The 19,716-nt window shown below is 37.8% G+C and overlaps 1 protein-coding gene across 2 annotated transcripts; it reads left to right on the forward strand.

The window, feature by feature from the left end:
• The first annotated feature begins 2,820 nt into the window (after positions 1-2,820).
• On the forward strand, positions 2,821-16,519 carry LOC116258803 (F-box/LRR-repeat protein 15-like). 2 transcript variants are annotated; one of them, XM_050079128.1, is made up of 18 exons: positions 3,968-4,109; positions 5,038-5,260; positions 7,342-7,603; positions 7,703-7,835; positions 9,293-9,392; positions 9,497-9,694; positions 9,785-10,055; positions 10,143-10,241; positions 10,351-10,439; positions 10,520-10,619; positions 10,709-10,879; positions 12,472-12,624; positions 13,216-13,376; positions 13,499-13,697; positions 14,403-14,893; positions 15,013-15,076; positions 15,359-15,445; positions 16,210-16,519. In XM_050079128.1, the coding sequence occupies exons 3-18, from the start codon at positions 7,361-7,363 to the stop codon at positions 16,279-16,281; spliced, it is 2,631 nt and encodes an 876-aa protein (XP_049935085.1). In that variant the 5' UTR covers positions 3,968-4,109; positions 5,038-5,260; positions 7,342-7,360; the 3' UTR covers positions 16,282-16,519. The 2 variants fall into 2 exon arrangements, with proteins under 2 accessions (XP_031492065.1, XP_049935085.1); XM_031636205.2 differs by lacking the exon at positions 5,038-5,260 and having other exon boundaries at positions 2,821-4,109.
• Positions 16,520-19,716: the final 3,197 nt, after the last annotated feature.

Here is a 19,716-nt window from a genome sequence, read left to right on the forward strand (position 1 = left end):
CTGTTGACATGTTTGAAATGATGATCAGTCATAAAGTAGGTTTAACTACCCGGATCAGGATATGCAATGTGTAAAAACCAAAATTTCTTGAATCTCAATGCTTGAACTGAGTGTATAAAAGAAGGCTGCCAACATGATAACATAGGTTGTGTTTGATTTGAAATACTATAATCTCATATCCATGTATTTAAGGTCCAACCTCTTCTCCCCGATATCTATATTTTATTTTGTTTAAACTGAAGATTTCTCAAGACACACATTTTTATATAACCTTAGATATAAGATTTGAGGCTATCAAACACAATTATAATGTGGCTAAGAATCTTTTTATACAACATTAGATATAAGATTTGAGGCTATCAAACACAACCATCTTGTTAATCTAATCTAAAATCAAGACAATGTTCTCAGAAATCCCTTTTCATTTCCTTTAAAAAATTCGGCTTCCTGCTGAATCAGACTGCGAATACTATCACTTGTCCTAATGTGTTCGTTTTTCGAGAGATTCGTTTTTCTGCTTCTCGTTCACCTATTCTTCTCTCGTTGGTAACTGTAATATCGAGAGTTTTTTTTTTTTTTTTTTTTTTTTTTTTTTTTTTTTTTTACAAGAGAACGACCACTGTCTGGCTAAACAATTAATTCATGGAAGATATTTCCTTGGTCTAGGCGACAAATAAAAGGTACAAACAATAAAAGAAGCCATTAATTGAGGGCGAGAGAATCGTCAAAATGGAGACAAGCACACCATTAAGGGGGCAACTGCAGAGAGGTACAGCACAGTGTTTTGCCTAATGCATGCGTTGAAATCTGTCCTCGGAAGCAAACATGTAAAAGAATTTGCTCTTTGAGTGAAGCTTTCATGTCGCTTCGTGTGAACAAGTTTCTGCACCAGCACGCAAAAAAGTAGGACGTTTGAGTGGGTGAAGTTCGTGCATTGAAGACGTGTAAAGTCCAAGCATCTTGAGATTGAACACAGGAATAGTACTGCTTTTAGTCCTATGCTTAAAGGAGGAAGCAAAAGGGGCTGTGGGTAGTCGGCAAATGCGCGATTGGTTGAACTTTTAACTTTCTTCTACTAAAGGCTATGCTTGTTTACCTCATGTCTAAGAAATGAGGCGATCTAAGATTTCATATTCCAGGATATGAAGTTCTTAGCATATAACGTGGACATGGGTTTTGCAAACTATTGATTCCATATCGGTCAATATTTGAAATGATCAAACATACCATAAGGTTGTTTTCGGTTGACACCCTCACAAAATGACGTTTTGTGAAAAGTAGATTACGCGGTTGCCTGTATCGGAAGCAGTGGCGAAGCCACATGGTGACTGATGTGGGCATTTGCCCACACCAGTCTCTTAAAATTTATTTATTTTTAAATGGACATCGTTAAACATTTGTTCTTATATATATATACAAGTGTTTCACCAAATATGAGTATTTTTAAACGAGTGTTCCTCCAACCAAATTTTCTGGCTCTTCCACTAATTAGAATTAGAAGAACCAAATTATTTACTCCATTTTGAAAATGGCCTTCTGTCAAAATTGAAATTTTCACAAAAGTAGTTTTAACTGCCAATCCAAACATTGCGTAAACACTAGTTTGAATGCAAAATGATGTTTTTGGATAAAAAATGGCGCTTACACCAGCCTGACAAAAATGTATTGATACATTTGATTGTTATACATGTAAGTCTTCTAAAAAAATTAAATGTATTGAATGAGTGCCTTCACCAGAAAAAAATTCTGGCTCTGTCCAATGCAAATTCTTATTTAGGAAACCAAATAGGGGGTCTCGCAAAAGTGTTGATTTGAGATCAATTTATTTTGATGCTATTATCTAAATATCGAGGTAGATTCATGAAAAAGTATTGTAAAATTTTGGAGTAAATTTATAAAACAATTGCAAATTGTTTTATTTGTCAAACTAGCCCTAAGAAACCTGTTTGATAAAAGTAACAAGATGTATTTGTTTTAAAAATTGAGGTAGATTACTTTTTAATTTAAAATGTGTGATGAAGTTACACCAAAGTTTGTGGTAGATAAAAAACAACCCCTAAAAGCCTTAGGTTGAAAACCACATTCTTCATCGAATGTCAATCCACAATTGAAAAATCAAAAGGTGGTGGGTGTTGATTCAAAGCCATCAAACATAGGCCAGTTTCTTCAACTCGAAGGTCCTTTATGACAAGACGTCCGAGTTAAATGGTCGCGACCTTGCATGGGTGTGAGAGACTGGGGAGATGAAACCGCAGCCGGCGTAGCCGGTAACTTCTGCAAACACAGGACCCAAAAGAAGCCCACAATGTCAGAAAGGTGGGTAGGTGGGAGACACCCCCAAAATCCCTTCCCCCCCCCTTCTAAAATGCAACTTGCTCTTTCATTCCACTTCTTTTGGGGCCGCTTTTAAGAGGAAGCGTGTTTAGAAAGCAAGTCAGATTCAATAAATAAACAAACTGACTAAATCAGCACTCTTGCTGAGCTGCTTATTGAAAGATTTAGTGAATAAAAAAATATCTGCGGAAGACGTCGGACCGGTCATCCTAGCTTTATAAATTCTCAGGATATTATATCCAATTTAATTCTCTCTCGCGATGATATCCTCCCAAGACCCGACCGACCCCCTTTGCATTTCTTAGATTTTGGAGCACCAAAACCGGGAAAAGTCGGAAATCAGGAGGGGCTAAATGGAGAGAGCGTCTACAACGTGTCAGGCGTGTCCGTATAAATATCACTCTGTTTTTCCACACAGGCTCGTCAGAGGCAGGAGAGGAAAGGGCGGGTGGGCGGGAGAGGGAGGGTGGGAAGAAGAGAGGGAAGGAGGGGAGGGGTCCTCACCGATCGAATCTTCTTGGTGCTGGGGAGCAATCTTCTTTTTCCTATTTGGGGAGGGGTGGCATATCATTCTGTGGAAACCTGGGCAGGGTCTGCAAGATCCTATCTTCTCGGGATTTCCTGCATTCGTCCCAACCGAACGGATTCCGCTCTAGGGTTTATTTCCTCTTATCCGTTGGAGGATGTCTCTGTCTTCACTTCTTCCGGTCTTCGACCCGTGTCTCGGTCGGACGGTTACCTGTTGAGGTTCATTCGATCTGATTTCTTTGTAAAATTGTCTTGCTGTTGTTTCTTTTTCTATCTGGGGTTGTAACTTTCGCACCCATTTTGGGAATTGACTCTCTCTTTCTCTCTCTCTCTCTCTCTCTCTGTGTGTGTTGAAGGGTTATTTGGTGATTCTCTCCTGTGTTTTGTTTGGTTGGGGGTTTTCCTCTTGGGGGAAAAGAAGGCTCTTGTATTATTTTTCTTCTCGTATTCCCTTTATTTTAGTTTGTTGCTGCTTTCTGCATTTTCTTGGGTTATGGATGTTGGGGGAGGGTGTGCATCAGAGTTTTCCTGGTTGTGGTCTCGGAGTTGATCAGCTCGTGTGCCATCTCTGGCAAAGGAGTTTTTTATAGGAAGATTGGTCTTCGCCTGAAGTGTATGAGTATTCTTTTCTTGTCTGCCCTTGTGAATTGTGACTTGGGAGTCCGGGAATCTTGTATCAGAGATTGCACCTTGAATGGTAAGATGGACGGGGATTCTTCGGAGGATGATGGACTGGGATTCAATGAGAAATCGGCTTTAGATTTGGGCAACGGTGAAGGGGTCAGCTCGAGTGCAATTGCAGACGAGGTTGTACCTGATAGAATGGTAACTGACGTACATAATGCCGTCGATGCATTCAATAGTCCCGACGTTCACGTCGATGGAATGAAACCTGCAACTAGATTAGAGATGACAAATTTTCAGTATAGCGGCAGTGAAGGATCGGATAGAGTTGCCGAACGCCGGGATGTTGGGCCATCTCGGGGTTTCGAGAGGCTTTGTTCTGCTTTTGTGAGTTCTGCCCTTTCGAGAGGGGAGGGGGGACCTGATTATGTGAATGTGCTCAGACAAATGGAGAAATCATTATTGAGAGCTCCATCTTCAATGATTGAGACAGAAAGGTTTTTTCTTGCACACGCCGACCGCAGTCAGTCTCGTGAGTCGCATAAATCTGTATGTATCGGGGAGGCCAACAGGGGATGTGATACAATGCAGCACAAGCGAGCAAAGATTCTTGAACATTCGCAGTAAGTTATCCGTACTTATATGCTGCTTTAGGTTGAATCAGTGAGTGTCTGGGAGAAGAGCTCATGTGGTTGGTTCCTTTTATTCGTCATGTATTTCTTGTTAAGAGACGTTCTATTATGCTACCATAATGGGAATGCTAAAACACCGTCCAAAACAATTGCACGAAAGTACCTCCATTTCCAGCACCTCCTAGAAAATCATGGGATTTCGAATCAATGTGACTTTTGCTATTTTGCACTACCACTTGCTGAACCTTTTGACGTTTTGTTGGCGTTGCTTGTATAGACAATTAGACATGCGAGAGGAGGGAAAAAAGTAAATGAGCCTGCATATAAAAGGAGAGAGGAATGCATATCTGAACTTGAAATGCAAAGTGATAGAGATAGTTGCAGCAAATAGGTGAATGCAACTATGCAAGATGTAGGATAATAATAAGATGCTATTATTTGTTTAGTTCTCCGTTGATATTTAACATGATACTCTGAATGTTTATAATTAATGGTTAATTGCCAAGATCCAACTAATTTTGGGCACAAACAATAGAGTTCAGGTAAGAGGAATACCCAAGGAAAAATAATTCTCACCATGTAAAAGGCCAGTTTTCTCTTATTGAACCTTCCTTTGCAAGGTTGAACGTGAAAAATGAAGATGAAGAATTCTGTAGTATCACTTTATTCTTACCAAATGCATATCTTAATCCTGTGTGCGGTAAAAAGTTTTAGTAAAATATTGCATGAACATGTCTTTGTCTTTCTGCTTTACTGTAAGGTGTAAACGTTAGAACAGTTTGCATTGATTTCTAGAGAATATATATTGTTCGCTTGTTTATTTTGGCTTGTGTTTCATGTTGCTGGATGTTACATGTAAATGAGTTTGTGATTTGACTTATAATTCTAATTCTGAGGAATGTCTTGTTCTGGCTTGTAGCTGTCTACAGCCTGGCAAGTTTATGCACAACAAATCTTCTACTAGTTAGCAAGATATTCGTGATTCCTGAGAGTGTGCAGAAAGGAAAAGAACTTATGGTTATGTGGACTATGTTGTTGGGACATTGCCTAGGCGTATGCGTAGCAATGCCTGGTCGCAACTCCACCTGAATCAGCTAAGTTCAAGTACTTAGGCGATGTGGAAAATCTACTGTTGGACGCAGGTCTTCTTCTTCTCACGTCTCCAAGTTCTCTGACTCTCTCTCAAGAGCAGCGATGACCAAAGGCCCTAAACCCTATCCTTAAACCCTATCATGGAGGGAAAAAGGTCTTAAAAGCCCTAATCCTCTTTCCCTTTCCCATTTTTGCTGTTAAAAAGGAAAAAAAAAGGTTCAAAAGTGCCCTTCAAAATTTTTTCTTCACTAAAACTACCACTTTTAGAAATGAAATGGAGCATGTGCAGTTAGTTTTAATTTTTTTCAAAAAAGTACCAACAGTGCCCCTGTTTGAGCGCAGGTTTAGACAGCCACAAAAAATGTGTTTTATTCACTATTTTATCGTGATAAAAACACCATATTTATTTTTTGGCTATATTTTGAAAATATCATGATATTTCTCTGTTTTTATTGCTTTTCTTGTTTTTATCATAAATATCATGATTGAAAATATCACTATATTTGTGGCTATGATATTGGGATAAGTCATACGTGTTATATGTACATATTAGTATGTTTATGTTATGTACTTATCGTATAGTTGTATGTATGGTTAATTTGTTACACCTGTTATAAGCTTATATGTATATACTATTGTGTTAAATTGTATTGTAATACAATTTGTTATTCCTGTTATATGTATCGTAATACATGTTATATGTATATAGTTACATAGTATATACTGTTATGTGCAGCCTGTCATACCTGTTATATAGTATTGCATCAACCTATTATATGTATATACTATTAGCCTGTTATGTAGTATTGTGATACCTGTTATATGTATACATTAGTATAGTTATGTGCTTATATGTATTATTGTTGTTGTGTACTTATATGTATACTATTATGTACTGTTAGTCTTTTTTGTTATGTCTTTCTTTAAGTACAGATGGATTAAAGCCTTCTTGCGGATTTGCATTCCTTCTTTTAGAGATTAGATTTATTTATTTTTTTGTATTAGATTACATTAATAAGTAATGTTAAACTTCTTCTATTGATTTTGCATATTCAATGAAATCAACAATTAACTTTTGATTGTTTAAGTTCTTGTTATATTACTTCTCTTCACATTTCAAATATTAGTAATACTTAATCAAAATCACTTGCCATATTAACTTAACTAAAAAAATAAAAAAAAATGGTCACCTTTTTAGTCTTGGCTCGCCTAGGCCCACCTAGGCGCTGCCTGGGCGCCTTGATAACATAGGAGAAAATGCAAAGCTACATATGTAATTGGTGTGACTTATTGAAAATAAGTGCCTGTCTACGTGACACGGATACGTGGTTTTAGCACACATACCCGCTCTGATGCGCCTACACGCAGATACCGGTACGGGACATGGGTGGGGACACGCCAAAAAATAAACTATTAATTTAATATTTTTTTTCCATTTTATCATTTTTTTGTGATGCATCTAATTATTTCCATGAACAATCATTTCAAATACTCAGCACTTTTGTGATAAACAAACTTTCTTACGAGATTGTAAGAGTGAACTATTAATTTAATGTTTTTTTTTATTTTATCATTTTTGAGAATATAAAATTTGCCGTATCCGCGTATCCAAAATTTTCAAAATTGCCGTGTCCATACCCGTATCGCCGTACCCGTATCGTATCCGCACCCATGTGACATAGGTGCTTGTCATACTGGGTACACCATGCAGCCTTAAAGTACTCCATCAGTAGGTTCCACCTTAGATATGTATTTGTAATGATTTCTTATACTTAGCTTTATAGGTTTATATTTTGTTTGTTTGTAACCTATTTGTGGTGAAATTATGTTATTTGTAGTTTCATGGGGAAAGGCTAATCTTGAGTTGGTTGTTCTGATAGAAGATTGTGTATGGTTTTTTGCTTATTGCAGTTTTAAGAATATTTGTTCCTAACACATAAAGGAGATTTATGATTTTTTTTTTTGTCTGCTTCTGCAGCAAACTTTCTTGTTATCTCATCATTTAGATTTTTTGCTTTTAGGCATGTGATATAAGTTCTGTGGTGTAGATTGCAGTTTATGACCTTGTTATTCTGATGACTTATGAGTTTCTTAGGAGGATTCTAATGGGTAATTTGGTACTCATTTACAGGGAGTGCAATTATTCAGCTATGACATCTTCAGGGTCTGGAATGCCTGCATCACCATTAGATGCAGGTCAAAATCTTTCACATTGTATGTCTGTTTCAACTGAAACTGAAATGCATATGTTCCTGAACTCACCCTTTGACGAGACTAGAATCCACATGGGCTGTGGCCGTGCTGGAGGAAATGATGACGAAGATGAAAATGGTTGCTCCAAAGCAGAGGAGTACGAGGTCAAAATGGACCTTACTGATGATCTGTTGCACATGGTATGCTTTCTATATCTTCCATGTCACTTTCTTTTTTATACTTTGAGAACTGCAATTTTGGTTCATTATTTCATGAATTAGGATTTTGATATGTGGCAGGTTTTTTCCTTTCTGGACCACATTAGTTTATGCTCTGCTGCTAGAGTATGTAGGCAGTGGAGAGCAGCTAGTGCCCATGAAGACTTCTGGAGACGTTTGGACTTCAGAAACCTGAACATTGCACCATTACAATGTAAGCTTGTTGATTGTTAGAATATGACACCTCTTGAATTTTCTGCATCTTTTTTGGTACCAAGTTCTACAACCTGTTTTACCTTGTTGGGTTATAGGTTTAATTGGTTCTTCATATTGTACGTCATGTTAGATAACTATAAGATAAAATGATAAAAATACACCCCCAAACTAGTTTGAAGGGTTCAGCTAGCTGATAATATTGTGTGTAAAGCTGCACCTTGGGACATAACGAAGTGTCAAAACAAGTTATTTAACTTATTTTCTTTTGGGAACTGACAGTTGCATAAGTTTCTTAAAACTGAAACTTAAGTTAGACTTGAAAGGCATTCTTATACATCTAAAGTAGAAAACGTGAAAAACAAAATTACGGCTGATTTTGTTCAAGAAAATTAATGCTTTCTTGATTTATTTCTGTGACAGCCTATGTCTGCCCTCAAAAATAAAACTCTCGAATTTTATGACCATAAAGTTGTTTAAAGACTCTAAGTAAGGCATACAAAATGAAAACTTATGGCAGCCATTTATTGGGGGCAATATAAGTGTTCAATTTTTTATTATATCTAATAAAAGCTCATTTATAAGACTGGGCAGTAGGTCGGATCTGGATTGAAGCTCAACTCTTAGGGCCATTATAACCTGGTCCCAGCTGCTGGGTCAGTCCAGGTCATAGTTTTTGGTTCATGAGCCCTTGACAGGATCTCAGTTTGTGGTCATTTGGAAATTGTTAAGATTGTTAGATGCGTTGTTGTTTTGGTTGTATATTGGATTTATTGCATTGTTAAAATTGTTGGATCTAAGCTCATAACTAGATACTAAATGATCGCTTGATGAGACCAACTTTCTCATAACCTAATGAAAACAGTTTTTTCTTCACGAGTTGAAAGTTGAAACTGATCTGCAAGGGCTTTCTTCAAGCCCATCAGGACTTTCTCAGGTCTTGGCAGGTTGATCAACAGGCCAGCCTGGCCAGATCCAATGCACACCTTGTGCAGGCTGTTGGTGTCATATACTTGTTTAGTTTCTTATGTTTATGCAATTCATGTCTGTATGAAATCTTTCTCATAACCTAATGAAAACAGTTTTTTCTTCACGAGTTGAAAGTTGAAACTGATCTGCAAGGGCTTTCTTCAAGCCCATCAGGACTTTCTCAGGTCTTGGCAGGTTGATCAACAGGCCAGCCTGGCCAGATCCAATGCACACCTTGTGCAGGCTGTTGGTGTCATATACTTGTTTAGTTTCTTATGTTTATGCAATTCATGTCTGTATGAAATCTTTACTGTTATTTTGATTTCTTCTTCTTTTTTTTAAATAGTTGTACTTTTATGTGATGTTTTAATATATTAAAATATTAAATTGAGATCTTCTACATTGTGGTATGTATCTAACTTTGGACCCGACTGATATGGGTTACCTTATGTGTTTTACAACATTGGTATTAATCATTTTGACGTGCAGTCGCTGATATGTGCAACCGATACCCCAATGTGACAGAAGTTGACATTTTTGGTACTCGTGCTGTGGAGACTCTTGCTCAGAAAGCATTGAACTCTCTTAGGTAGTTTTTACATATGATATTCCTTCTAGAGTAGCTTCTTTATCTTATGTCTGAGCAATTTTTTTCTTGTATAATGGTGCTAAAATTTTCTGTTTCTTCTGCAGGAGTTTGGAAGTTTTAACTTTAGGTAGAGGACATTTTGGAGATGCTTTCTTTCATGCTCTTATTGATTGTCCCTTTTTGAGCAACCTGGACATCTCAGAGTCCCTTCTTGGAAATGGTATTCAAGAAATCCCTGTTTGCCATGACAGGTTGCACCATCTTAGCATGACAAAATGTCGTGTATCCCGGCTTTCAATAAGGTCCAAGTATCATCTTGCTAAGTTAGTTGTATTGATGGCTTGCGGAATGTATTATATTTTTCCTGTTGTCTGAACTGTGGCATGTTGCAGGTGTCCTCAACTAGAAACTTTGTCTTTGAAGCGTACCAATATGACACATGCCATACTCAGTTGTCCACAATTAAAAGAATTAAACATAGCCTTCTGCAACAAACTTTCAGATGCTGGGATACGATCAATAGCGACATCTTGCACTATGTTGACATCCTTGGATATTTCAAATTGTTCTCCTGTTACTGATGAAACATTGCGAGAAATTGCGCTTGCATGCCCAAATCTTCATGTTCTTGATGCCTCCTATTGTCCCAATATCTCCTTGGAGGTTTGTACTTCTTGTTATTGTTTCTTCTTTTTTGTATTTGTTCTGCTTATGTTGTTTCTGATATTTGAACCATGCTATTTTGGGAAGTCTGTTAGGCTGCCATTGCTTACGGATCTGAATCTGCGTAACTGTGAGGGTATTAACTCTGGTTCCATGACATCTTTATCATACTGCTATATGCTAGAGGTTGGTTGAATTCCTTCACTGTAACAACTAAATTATTTTTCTACTTTTATGAAGGAAAATAAAATGGTGAATTTTCTATTTTGTCTTTTTTTAATAAAAACATTTTTAGGAGTTGCAACTAGACTTCTGCTGGATTCTGACTTCGGTCAGTCTTGACTTGCCACGTCTGCGTAGCATCAGTCTTGTCCACTGCCGCAGGTATGTTACTGTGGTTCTTATTTTGTCCAAACCCTTTGTCCATATGGATTTTAGCCGAGTAAAATTATTTATGTTTTCAGGTTTGTTGATTTGAACTTGCGATGTCCATCACTTTCATCTATCACTATATGTAATTGTCCTGTGCTTAATCGGATCACTATCACCTCAAATGCTCTTCAGGTTGGTTTCTTCAGAAAATGCATCATGATCCACTGTTCTGCTTTGTTTTCTATGAGATTCTGAATGTAAATTGTACATCTTACATGCAGAAACTAGTCTTGCAAAAGCAGGAGAGTTTGGCCTCAGTTCATTTACAATGTCAAGTATTGCAAGAAGTGGACCTTAGTGAGTGTGAATCCCTTAAAAATTCTATTTGTGATGTTTTTTCCGATGGTGGAGGATGTCCCATGCTCAAATCATTGGTTCTTGATAGCTGTGAGGTATGTTAATTAAATTGTACTTTTCTAGGCCTTCTCATTAAGGTTAAACAGCCTTGTAGTTTGAGTACTGCATGCTTCTGTTTTTGGATGTCTTGTGTACTTGTTTTTACATACTAATGCATGGACCAGTCGGTGATATTCTAGCTTGTTTTGTTCTAGATGAGAGACTGACCCCGCTTATGATAGTCAGTGCGCCTAACTTAATGAGACTGCAAATTACACCAGCGAACTTGCTTCCTGTACTAGGTCAAACTTCTCATGGTTAACAAATATCTAGGTCTACTTTTGCCTTTATTGATGGAAGGGACAAGACTGGACTTTATGATTTTATTGGTTTATATTGTAGTGCTAAGCAGTTGTGGTGTTTATGAAAGTGAGGATGCATGAATTACAAGTTTTGCTTGTTTGTATATATAAAATTGATCAAGAATGTTCTAGAAATGAGGTTTTAATCTTGTATGCATAAAAAAATGCCTTTTACACTTGCATTGTGATTTCACTTCTTTCCTATGTAACGCAGGTGTTAGTGCAGAATTGTTCAATTAAAAAACATGGGTTTGGATATATATATATATTGCCCATAAACAACAAAATAAATAACTTACAATTAACAAGTTACCAGTTTATCAATGATTTAACAAGGAAAACAAAACCAAATTTTCCATTTCAGAATTCGAGCCACACCTGCAGCAGAGTTGTGTCTGTGGCAAGTTGGCAACTGTTTTGAAGAGCCAGTGTTACTACCCTATATAGTTGCATTTGTGAAAAAGGTACATATTGAATGGCCACCAAATTTGTATGCTCACATGTTTGAGCTGTCTTGAGAATACAGAAGCATGGCATCCTGTCGAAATAGCACGATGTTTTAAAAAATATTGCGATATTAACAAAAAAAGGAAGAAGACAAGAAAAGGGAAAATATCACAATATTTGGTTAAAATCGTTAAAAATCAATTTATCACGATTTTTCCAATTATTTTTTTAGTTTCTGTTTTTATTTTTTTTAACTTTTTTTCATTGTTTTATTTCCTCTTGTTTTAGGTATTTAACTTGACCTCCTAAGTGCAATATGGTACTTATTAATTTAATTTCTTGAAAAACTCCAAGATTTTTCCGAGAAAGAAAACTTTGCTGAAAATTACCCAAGAAAAACCTCGCTGATAAGAACTTGAGAATGATATTTGTGCCTATGGTTTTGATGCAAATCATGCTTAACTTTGTGACTGTTTTACCTGTAAACGAACTGTAGACTATTGGTGACTGAATGATTACTGGAGAATGCAAGACGGTGAAAATGGCAAGCTGGTTGCCTTTTTAAAATCTTGTACTTAATATTTATGTGTATTTTAAACCGTGTCCTTCACTCCTTGTTGTCTGCTTGTGGTAGCCAAACACTGGATCATGCTGTTCATTTTTCTGTCAGTTCTCACTTTTTTATATATATATTTTTACTCTACCCCAATTATGTTCCTCTGAGCTTCTCTTATGATTCGATGCAGCCATCAGTCCATGATAACTGCAATATGTGATTATATGGAAATTAGAATACATTTTATGTAACTGAGTTTATTTATTCATTTTTTGTCTCCCAGAGCTTGACAAAGGTGGGATTGAGGAGCACTTCACTAATTAGTCTTTCACTGGTTGGTTGCCGTGGCATGAAAAGCCTTGAACTTTGTTGTCCGAACCTTCAGCATGTTTTTCTGGATGGTTGTGATCATCTTGAAGATGCATCATTTTGCCCAGTGAGTGAAACGTTTCTGCTGAGAGAGTCTGTTAGCATGTTTTTAGTTTTACTGAGCATTGTTGAGGTGGAAAGTATAAGTTGTCTTGCCTTCATAAGGCCATCATATGGCAATTGAGGTGTGCTTAATGTATTTCATGAATTTATTACTGAAGTTTTTTGTTTTTTTGGGTGATCATGTTTTTTGAGCTATCTAGTTTTCATGCCCATTTGTAAGTGGGACATGGACTGTAGGAATTATTTAGTTTTGTATGTGCACATTTGGATTTATACCCGAAAGATTAGTGGCAAGAATTATTGTCTATCATGTTTTTTGAACCCAAAAGTTTTTTTTATTTATTTAAAGGTATTTAATTTTTAATGCCAAATCATAGAAAATATTGTTGTGTAGAGTACGTTTACAGGGATCATAGGATCATCATTCCTTCACGTATTGGATACCCATGTCACATTGGTTTGCCTCAACAGAGGCATGCTGCCTTAACATTCAGGGAAAAATTGTCATTTCGCAGCTTATTTCCTTTCTGCTTTTAAACCTTGAATTCATCAGTACTGTTTTCTTTATCCATCTTTAACTTTCTGGTCCTTGTAGGTGGGGCTTACATCACTTAATCTTGGGATATGTCCCAAGTTGGTAAAACTTCAGCTTGAAGCACCTCAAATGACAATATTGGAACTGAAAGGTTGTGGTGTGTTGTCTCAAGCAGCAATAAATTGTCCAAACTTGATATCCCTTGATGCATCTTTCTGCAGGTACTGGCTGCATCTACCTGATGTAATAAGTACCCTTCTTTCTTGATATTTCAGTTTCCTTCTTCTTCTGTCTAAAAATCTTTGATACGATCCTCTGGGCATGAATTGGTATATGTTTGCAGCCAACTTCAGGATGATTGCCTCTCAGCTACAACTGCTTCCTGTCCATATGTTGAATCTCTCATTTTGATGTCTTGTCCTTCTGTTGGTGCTGATGGGTTATCATCATTGTGCCGGCTTCCAAATTTGACTCTGCTGGACTTGTCATACACCTTTTTAACAAACTTGCAGCCCGTTTTTGACAGTTGTACTCAACTCGAGGTAACATTTCTGCACATCTGGCACATTTAAATTATTTAGATAACAAAGGTTGACTTCTCATTTTTTCCAGTATTAGGGTGCTTACCTGCCTAGAAATTATTTCTTTTGTTAATGTTAATCACATTAAGATTTTGTGTTTTGTCACTTATTTTTGAAACAATCGTAAGTGAAATAACAAAAACCCTCTTAGCCTCCTTATTCCTTTTCATATGATGTATTACTAAGAGATGTTTGGAAAGGTAACTATTTTTTGGTTTCTGAAAAGGCAAGGGCTATACTGAAATAATACGTAAACTGTGGATGATACTAACAAAATGCTTTTCTGATGATGCTAAGGATAAACTTTGATTAGTAAATATCACCAGACATCCGTAACCCGAGATTTAGGAAGCCCTGAAATGAACTTTTGGGCTTTTGTTACCTCAATGGGCAAGGATAATCTTAGTGAGTTTTCCTTCTCCTAAAATTTGTTCTACAAAAATTGGCTCTTGTAATTGACATTGCGAATTCTACTACTGGAAGGTCATTTTTATTTTCATATGCACTTTTTCAGTGCATGTTTTCATAAGTATGTCAATGCATTTTCATTTTATTTTATCATTTTTTCTTTTTGACATGCATGCATATGCATTTCTCCCAGTATGTGAAATATCCTTGCTTTGGAAAAGCTATTGGGACTGAATTCTTGTGAATTGCTTTTCATAGGTGCTGAAGTTGCAAGCCTGCAAGTATCTTGTTAATTCTTCCTTGGATGCTCTTCATAAGAGAGGCGCTCTTCCGGCCCTTCGCGAGCTTGATTTGTCTTACGGGAGTATCTGCCAGTCTGCCATTGAAGAGCTTCTTTCCTCTTGCACCAATCTCACGCATGTGAGCTTAAATGGATGTGCTAACATGCATGACCTTGATTGGAGCTCTGGTGTTGACCAATGTTTCCAGCTTAAGAGTGCTGATGAATCACTTCATTTGCCAAATGCTTTGGGAAATGACATCGAGACTAGTGAGGAGCATGTTCAGACTAGTGAAGAGCATGTTCGTTTGCTTCAAAACCTCAATTGTGTTGGTTGCCCAAACATAAAAAAAGTTGTTATTCCTTCATCTGCTTGCTGTGTGCATTTGTCATCATTGAACCTATCCTTGTCAGCTAATCTGAAGGAAGTGAACTTATCATGTTGCAATCTGTCTTTCTTGAATTTGAGGTTAGTCTACTCTTTCTCTGCTTGTGGAGAGACATAAGGTCAAATGCATTCATTTTTGGTTGTTTTCCTTCTTATTAATTGTATGATTTGTATGTCCTTTTTGCCTCTTCACTCTTCAGCAATTGCTGCTCATTGGAGATTTTGGTGCTCGACTGCCCTAGGTTGACAAGTCTCTTACTTCAGGTTGGTACTTTACATGTTTAAGCATTTGATTGGTATTTCAACAATCAGATTTAATTGATACTAAAAGGTCAGCAGGCATATAGCTTCTATGAGTTCATGACATATCAAGCATGTTTAGAAGACCATCCAAGTGCAATACAGTTTATTGATAGTTATAGTTATAGGGTAATTTTTGTTGGTCATGTCAATTAAGTTGAGTGTCCTCCAGCTTTCAGTTGACGTTTTCATTTTCTTGCCAAGGCATAATTCTCCTTTTTCTAATTTTCCTGACAATCGTTGCAGTCGTGTGGCATTGAGGAGAAAGTTTTGGAAGATGCCATATCACACTGCAATATGCTAGAAACACTGGACATACGGTTTTGTCCGAAGGTATGATTTCTAACCAGCCGCGTGTCGTCGTTTTCTCTGTTTTTTTGCTGTCCTATTCTTGACGTGCCAAGCGTTTTAGCCTCTTCATGATATGAACGATTGTGCATGGGTCAGGTACCTGTGTCTTTGTAAGGGGAGGGTGGTGCCCGATCCATATATATCGAAGAATGGTAGTGCTTGTTCTTTGACTCAGTTGCCACTGCACCAGATGCTAGTTATTATGTGGAAGTCATGCATTTTTCTGAATAAACATTTTTTTTTAGCGTCCACAGATAAATGGTTTACATTTCAACTTAACAAAAACAATATTTTCTTGGTTCTTAGGTCTGTAGGGCATGAAAAAACATATTTAAATATTTTTGTTTACAATCTCAGAGGTAGGAAATAGAACCTTATACAAGGAAAATGTGCTAACCTCGTGGTTTAGTATCCTCTAGTTGAAGCACAAATTTCTATAGATAATAGGAGATAAGTGGTCAATTATTCATATCCTCTAGAAATTAGTAACTCAAATTTGGTATTTGCGAATCAGTAAAAAGTTGTAAACTGTCAGTCTGGAGTCTCCACGTTTTAAAGTGGCCAACCTTGATGCAAATCGGGGCCAACCTTGATGCAAATCGATTTCGCCATGTCTTTCGTGGCTTCCGTTGAATTAGTGTTAACACGGTACACAGCACCGTCCTTGGGGCAGGTTAGCGCTGTTGCATTGAGACCGAGAAGCTTGCTCTGAAGATTTAACTTCATTTCCCATCTTCTCTTTGCAGATAACTGGAGTGGGAAATATTCGATTGGTTTGCCCTAGTCTGAAGCGCCTTTTCAGCAGCTTGTGGCCATGATTTCTCCACTCTTGCATACTGATATAATTTGGTTTTTTAGTCCATTATGAGTTTCTCGGCCGAGTCCAGTGTTCTCTGGCCAATTTAACTTCCAGTGTCCTTGTACATATGATCCTTCGACAACGGCAAGCCCTTGTGTCACCTATAAGCATCGTGTCGTTGGGATGGGGTTTTAGGCTTATACCTGATGATGTGGTTCACATATGTCTCAAGTATGTCATTCGCAATTTTTCTGTTATTTGGTTTCTGTAGCTATAGTGATGGTTGTTTGCTTTCGTTTTCTCTTTTCCGTTTGCGGAGGGAGTGGAGGGAAGTGTCTGAAATTTTTTCAGAGGTTCAAACAGGTTAAAAACGCTCGTATTTGTACAATGATTTGTTATTCTCTTGGAATAACGAGAAGGCAGCATACTCCCCACATCATTGCATCGGAAGTACTAGCGTTGGTAGATCTGGTGAAGTGGCTAATGAATGTCGCTAAAACTTCTATTGGCAGTTGGTTTTTTTTTTTTTGGCGTCTAGCGGGCTGGGGCGGTCCCTTTCATTAGATGAAATTGAGAAAGAATACAGAAGGTATGATACTCAATTTTATCGGATGTACAAAAACGTAAAGAAGAATCAGAACAACTGATTGCACCATGCTCGACTCGAACAGAAAGCTCCTCAAAGAAAAACTACAAAACAAAACTCAATCGCTCATTCAGCTATGAGATAACCTCAGAATAAATGGCTCATCGGAAACAAACAACTGCTCAAAACGTTGCCTCATACAAGGAAACCTGGCAGTAGACAACTTGTCACCTGCTTTACAATCCTGCAGCCATTTCTTCCACCTCGAATTATTGGATCTGACTTTTATGGAATGAACATGAAGGTGCAGTACCGCCAGTGCAATTTCAAGTAACTGGGTTTGACTCGGTACATAAACCTCATCAGCCATCTCCTTATGTTTCACAATAACCAAGTCATTACGCCAGACAATTACACTGCACAGTCTATTCTCTTTCATCATAAAAGATACAACTCTATCACCCAATCCTCTATGGGCTTAACCAATCACATAGAAGAGAAGATTTTCACTTTCAGCCAAAGCCCTAATGCCTCCAGCATTTGGCGAGACCACACCTGCTCGAAGAAAACTCAAAACACTCCTACCAACCTTCGTAAGTCAGATATCTCACCTCCCCATAACATCACTTCTGCACAGCTTGATTCCGGAAGGTCCAGATCTTCCACAAAACAATGTTGAAGCATGGGAGCCAACATTTCCTCCATTCTTTACAGCACAATCTCTTGCTCTTCCACCAAAATAACACGAAGCAAAAGTCATTACTAGGTAAAGAAAGCATACCAAATCATGACATCGTCATCCTCAGAGTAGCAAATCAGTATTTGTATCACACTTATCCAGCTGATCCTTAGCATCTCCGTAGTTGGACGCCCTGAAATTGGCTTGAAGAATTGGAACGTAAAATCTGTCACATTATTGAAACGGAGTTGGAGGAGGAAATGTTCAATTGCAAAGGCACTAAAAGTCTACATTCGATTAGGGATTTGTTTGAATCTTTATGGGAGTGCTTCTGGCATCAAAAGTCTAGAGTCTCCTGTCTCATGTATCGTGATTACAACTCCCATTACTTCATATGAAGGTGGAACATAATCAGCATTGGACTTTCATCAACCATGTTGCTCTTGAAGATGGTCGTAAAGGGAGTTGTCAAAAGAATAGTTCAAGGAAGGCTAGGAAGTAGTTCGGTCATTTATTTTTTAAATCTGATATGGAGCAACTGTTGAAACAAACCATTTTTACCAATATTTTCCTTACTCCAAGGGTGAACCCTTTCATGAAGCAAGTGAAGAACAGAAATGTACGTTCTTCGAAGCAATGACAAGAAGTGTTGTTCGTAATTCTCGATTCGGGAGGAGATGTGTAGGAGAGTTCATAAAGAGCCTCAATTGCATTCGGTTCCCCAATCATGTACCCACGGCGGCGCTTACGCTTAGGTAATTAGCAGCGGATACTGGATAGTGGATATTATCTTGGTGCATCCACCGAGGGCTAGACGACCTTATTTACACGCGACGGTTGTGTGCAGAAGATTGTCAACTTCCTCCGCATGATTGAAAACAAATATAATATTTTTCATTATATGGAAGGGTAAGTAGATGGTCTCTGTTGTGTGAAATCGGTTCTCTGTGAGATGTCAAGGGGGTTCTCAATTGTTTGTGGTAAGCTTCCATAAATGATAAGGAGTTGAGTAATTGGTTGCACATGTTGGAGCTTGCTGACACCGATTGGAAGTTGACAGTGGTGCTTTCTAGAAGAAACAGAAACAGAAACAGAAACAGAGTGGGCAAACAATATATGTTTGAAGGGAGGGGAAATCAGCTTGGTCATCAACAGCAGCTGGTTCTTGACAAGATGGTGCAATATTTCTCCATGATCAGATGCGTTGTGAGATTTTAAGCTCTATGCCAGGGCAATCTGCCCTGTTCCATGCACAATTTGAGTTTAGGCATGGGCACCGCGCCTTTTACCCTCTGAGATTGTGCTGCACCAGATTTTCACCTTCTACTCTTAGTCCTGATCAACTATAACTTCAAACTGTTTCATTTTTGTCTTGCAGCTTTAATATGATTAATTTTTTTCCGTAATCTATTTACTTGAACAATGTTCAAAGAACTAAAAATGTTAGAATCTGCTTTTTCTATTTGAAATTTATTTACCAAAAGCGATGTATGTATATGTTGATCCTTAACCTGCCAATGGAGGAAACGCCTTCTGCCACACGCTGATTGAATGGTCGCTGGCAATCCAAAGGACGGCGAAAGGGCCCCTGCATTAGCTGTTCTATTGGATTCTTTTGCCCCACCGCTAGCTTGCACTCGCCATGTGCGACGGCTATAGATCTTAAAGGGGGCCACCGCCTTAATTTTCCTATATTCCTGCATGGTTCTTGTCGAGAGGAAGAACACTGGGAAGGCAAAAAGGACTCTCCACGTACTGCCAACATACAGAGTATTTCAGATAGCCGTGTATAATTCTTTTCCGTGCCTGTGGGAGTATCTCATGCAGGAAGCGAATATTCTTCTATTTTCCATTGCTTGAAACTTACCAAAAGTTTGTGACGTACAATATGAAGATTATAGTGAATATTGTATTTGCTGATGCTAGTACTAGCGAACACAATGTACTATTTATCTATCGAAAAGCAGAGCAGGCTACCAAGAAGACTGCTCATTCAACGATTTCATCTACTGTTGTATGTAAGGACATGCTCAGACAGATTGGCTACTTCTAAGCTTTGGCATTACTGAAGAAAATGGAAACCGATGAAGGCATAACAAGCCCACCCATAATAAAATTGTTAGTGTTATGTCAGATTGCATTTTGCAAAGTTAATATATATGCAAACTTGTTCTTTCTGGAAGAGAAAA

Source organism: Nymphaea colorata, chromosome 8 (genome assembly GCF_008831285.2).
Source record: "Nymphaea colorata isolate Beijing-Zhang1983 chromosome 8, ASM883128v2, whole genome shotgun sequence".
Lineage (NCBI taxonomy): Eukaryota > Viridiplantae > Streptophyta > Magnoliopsida > Nymphaeales > Nymphaeaceae > Nymphaea > Nymphaea colorata.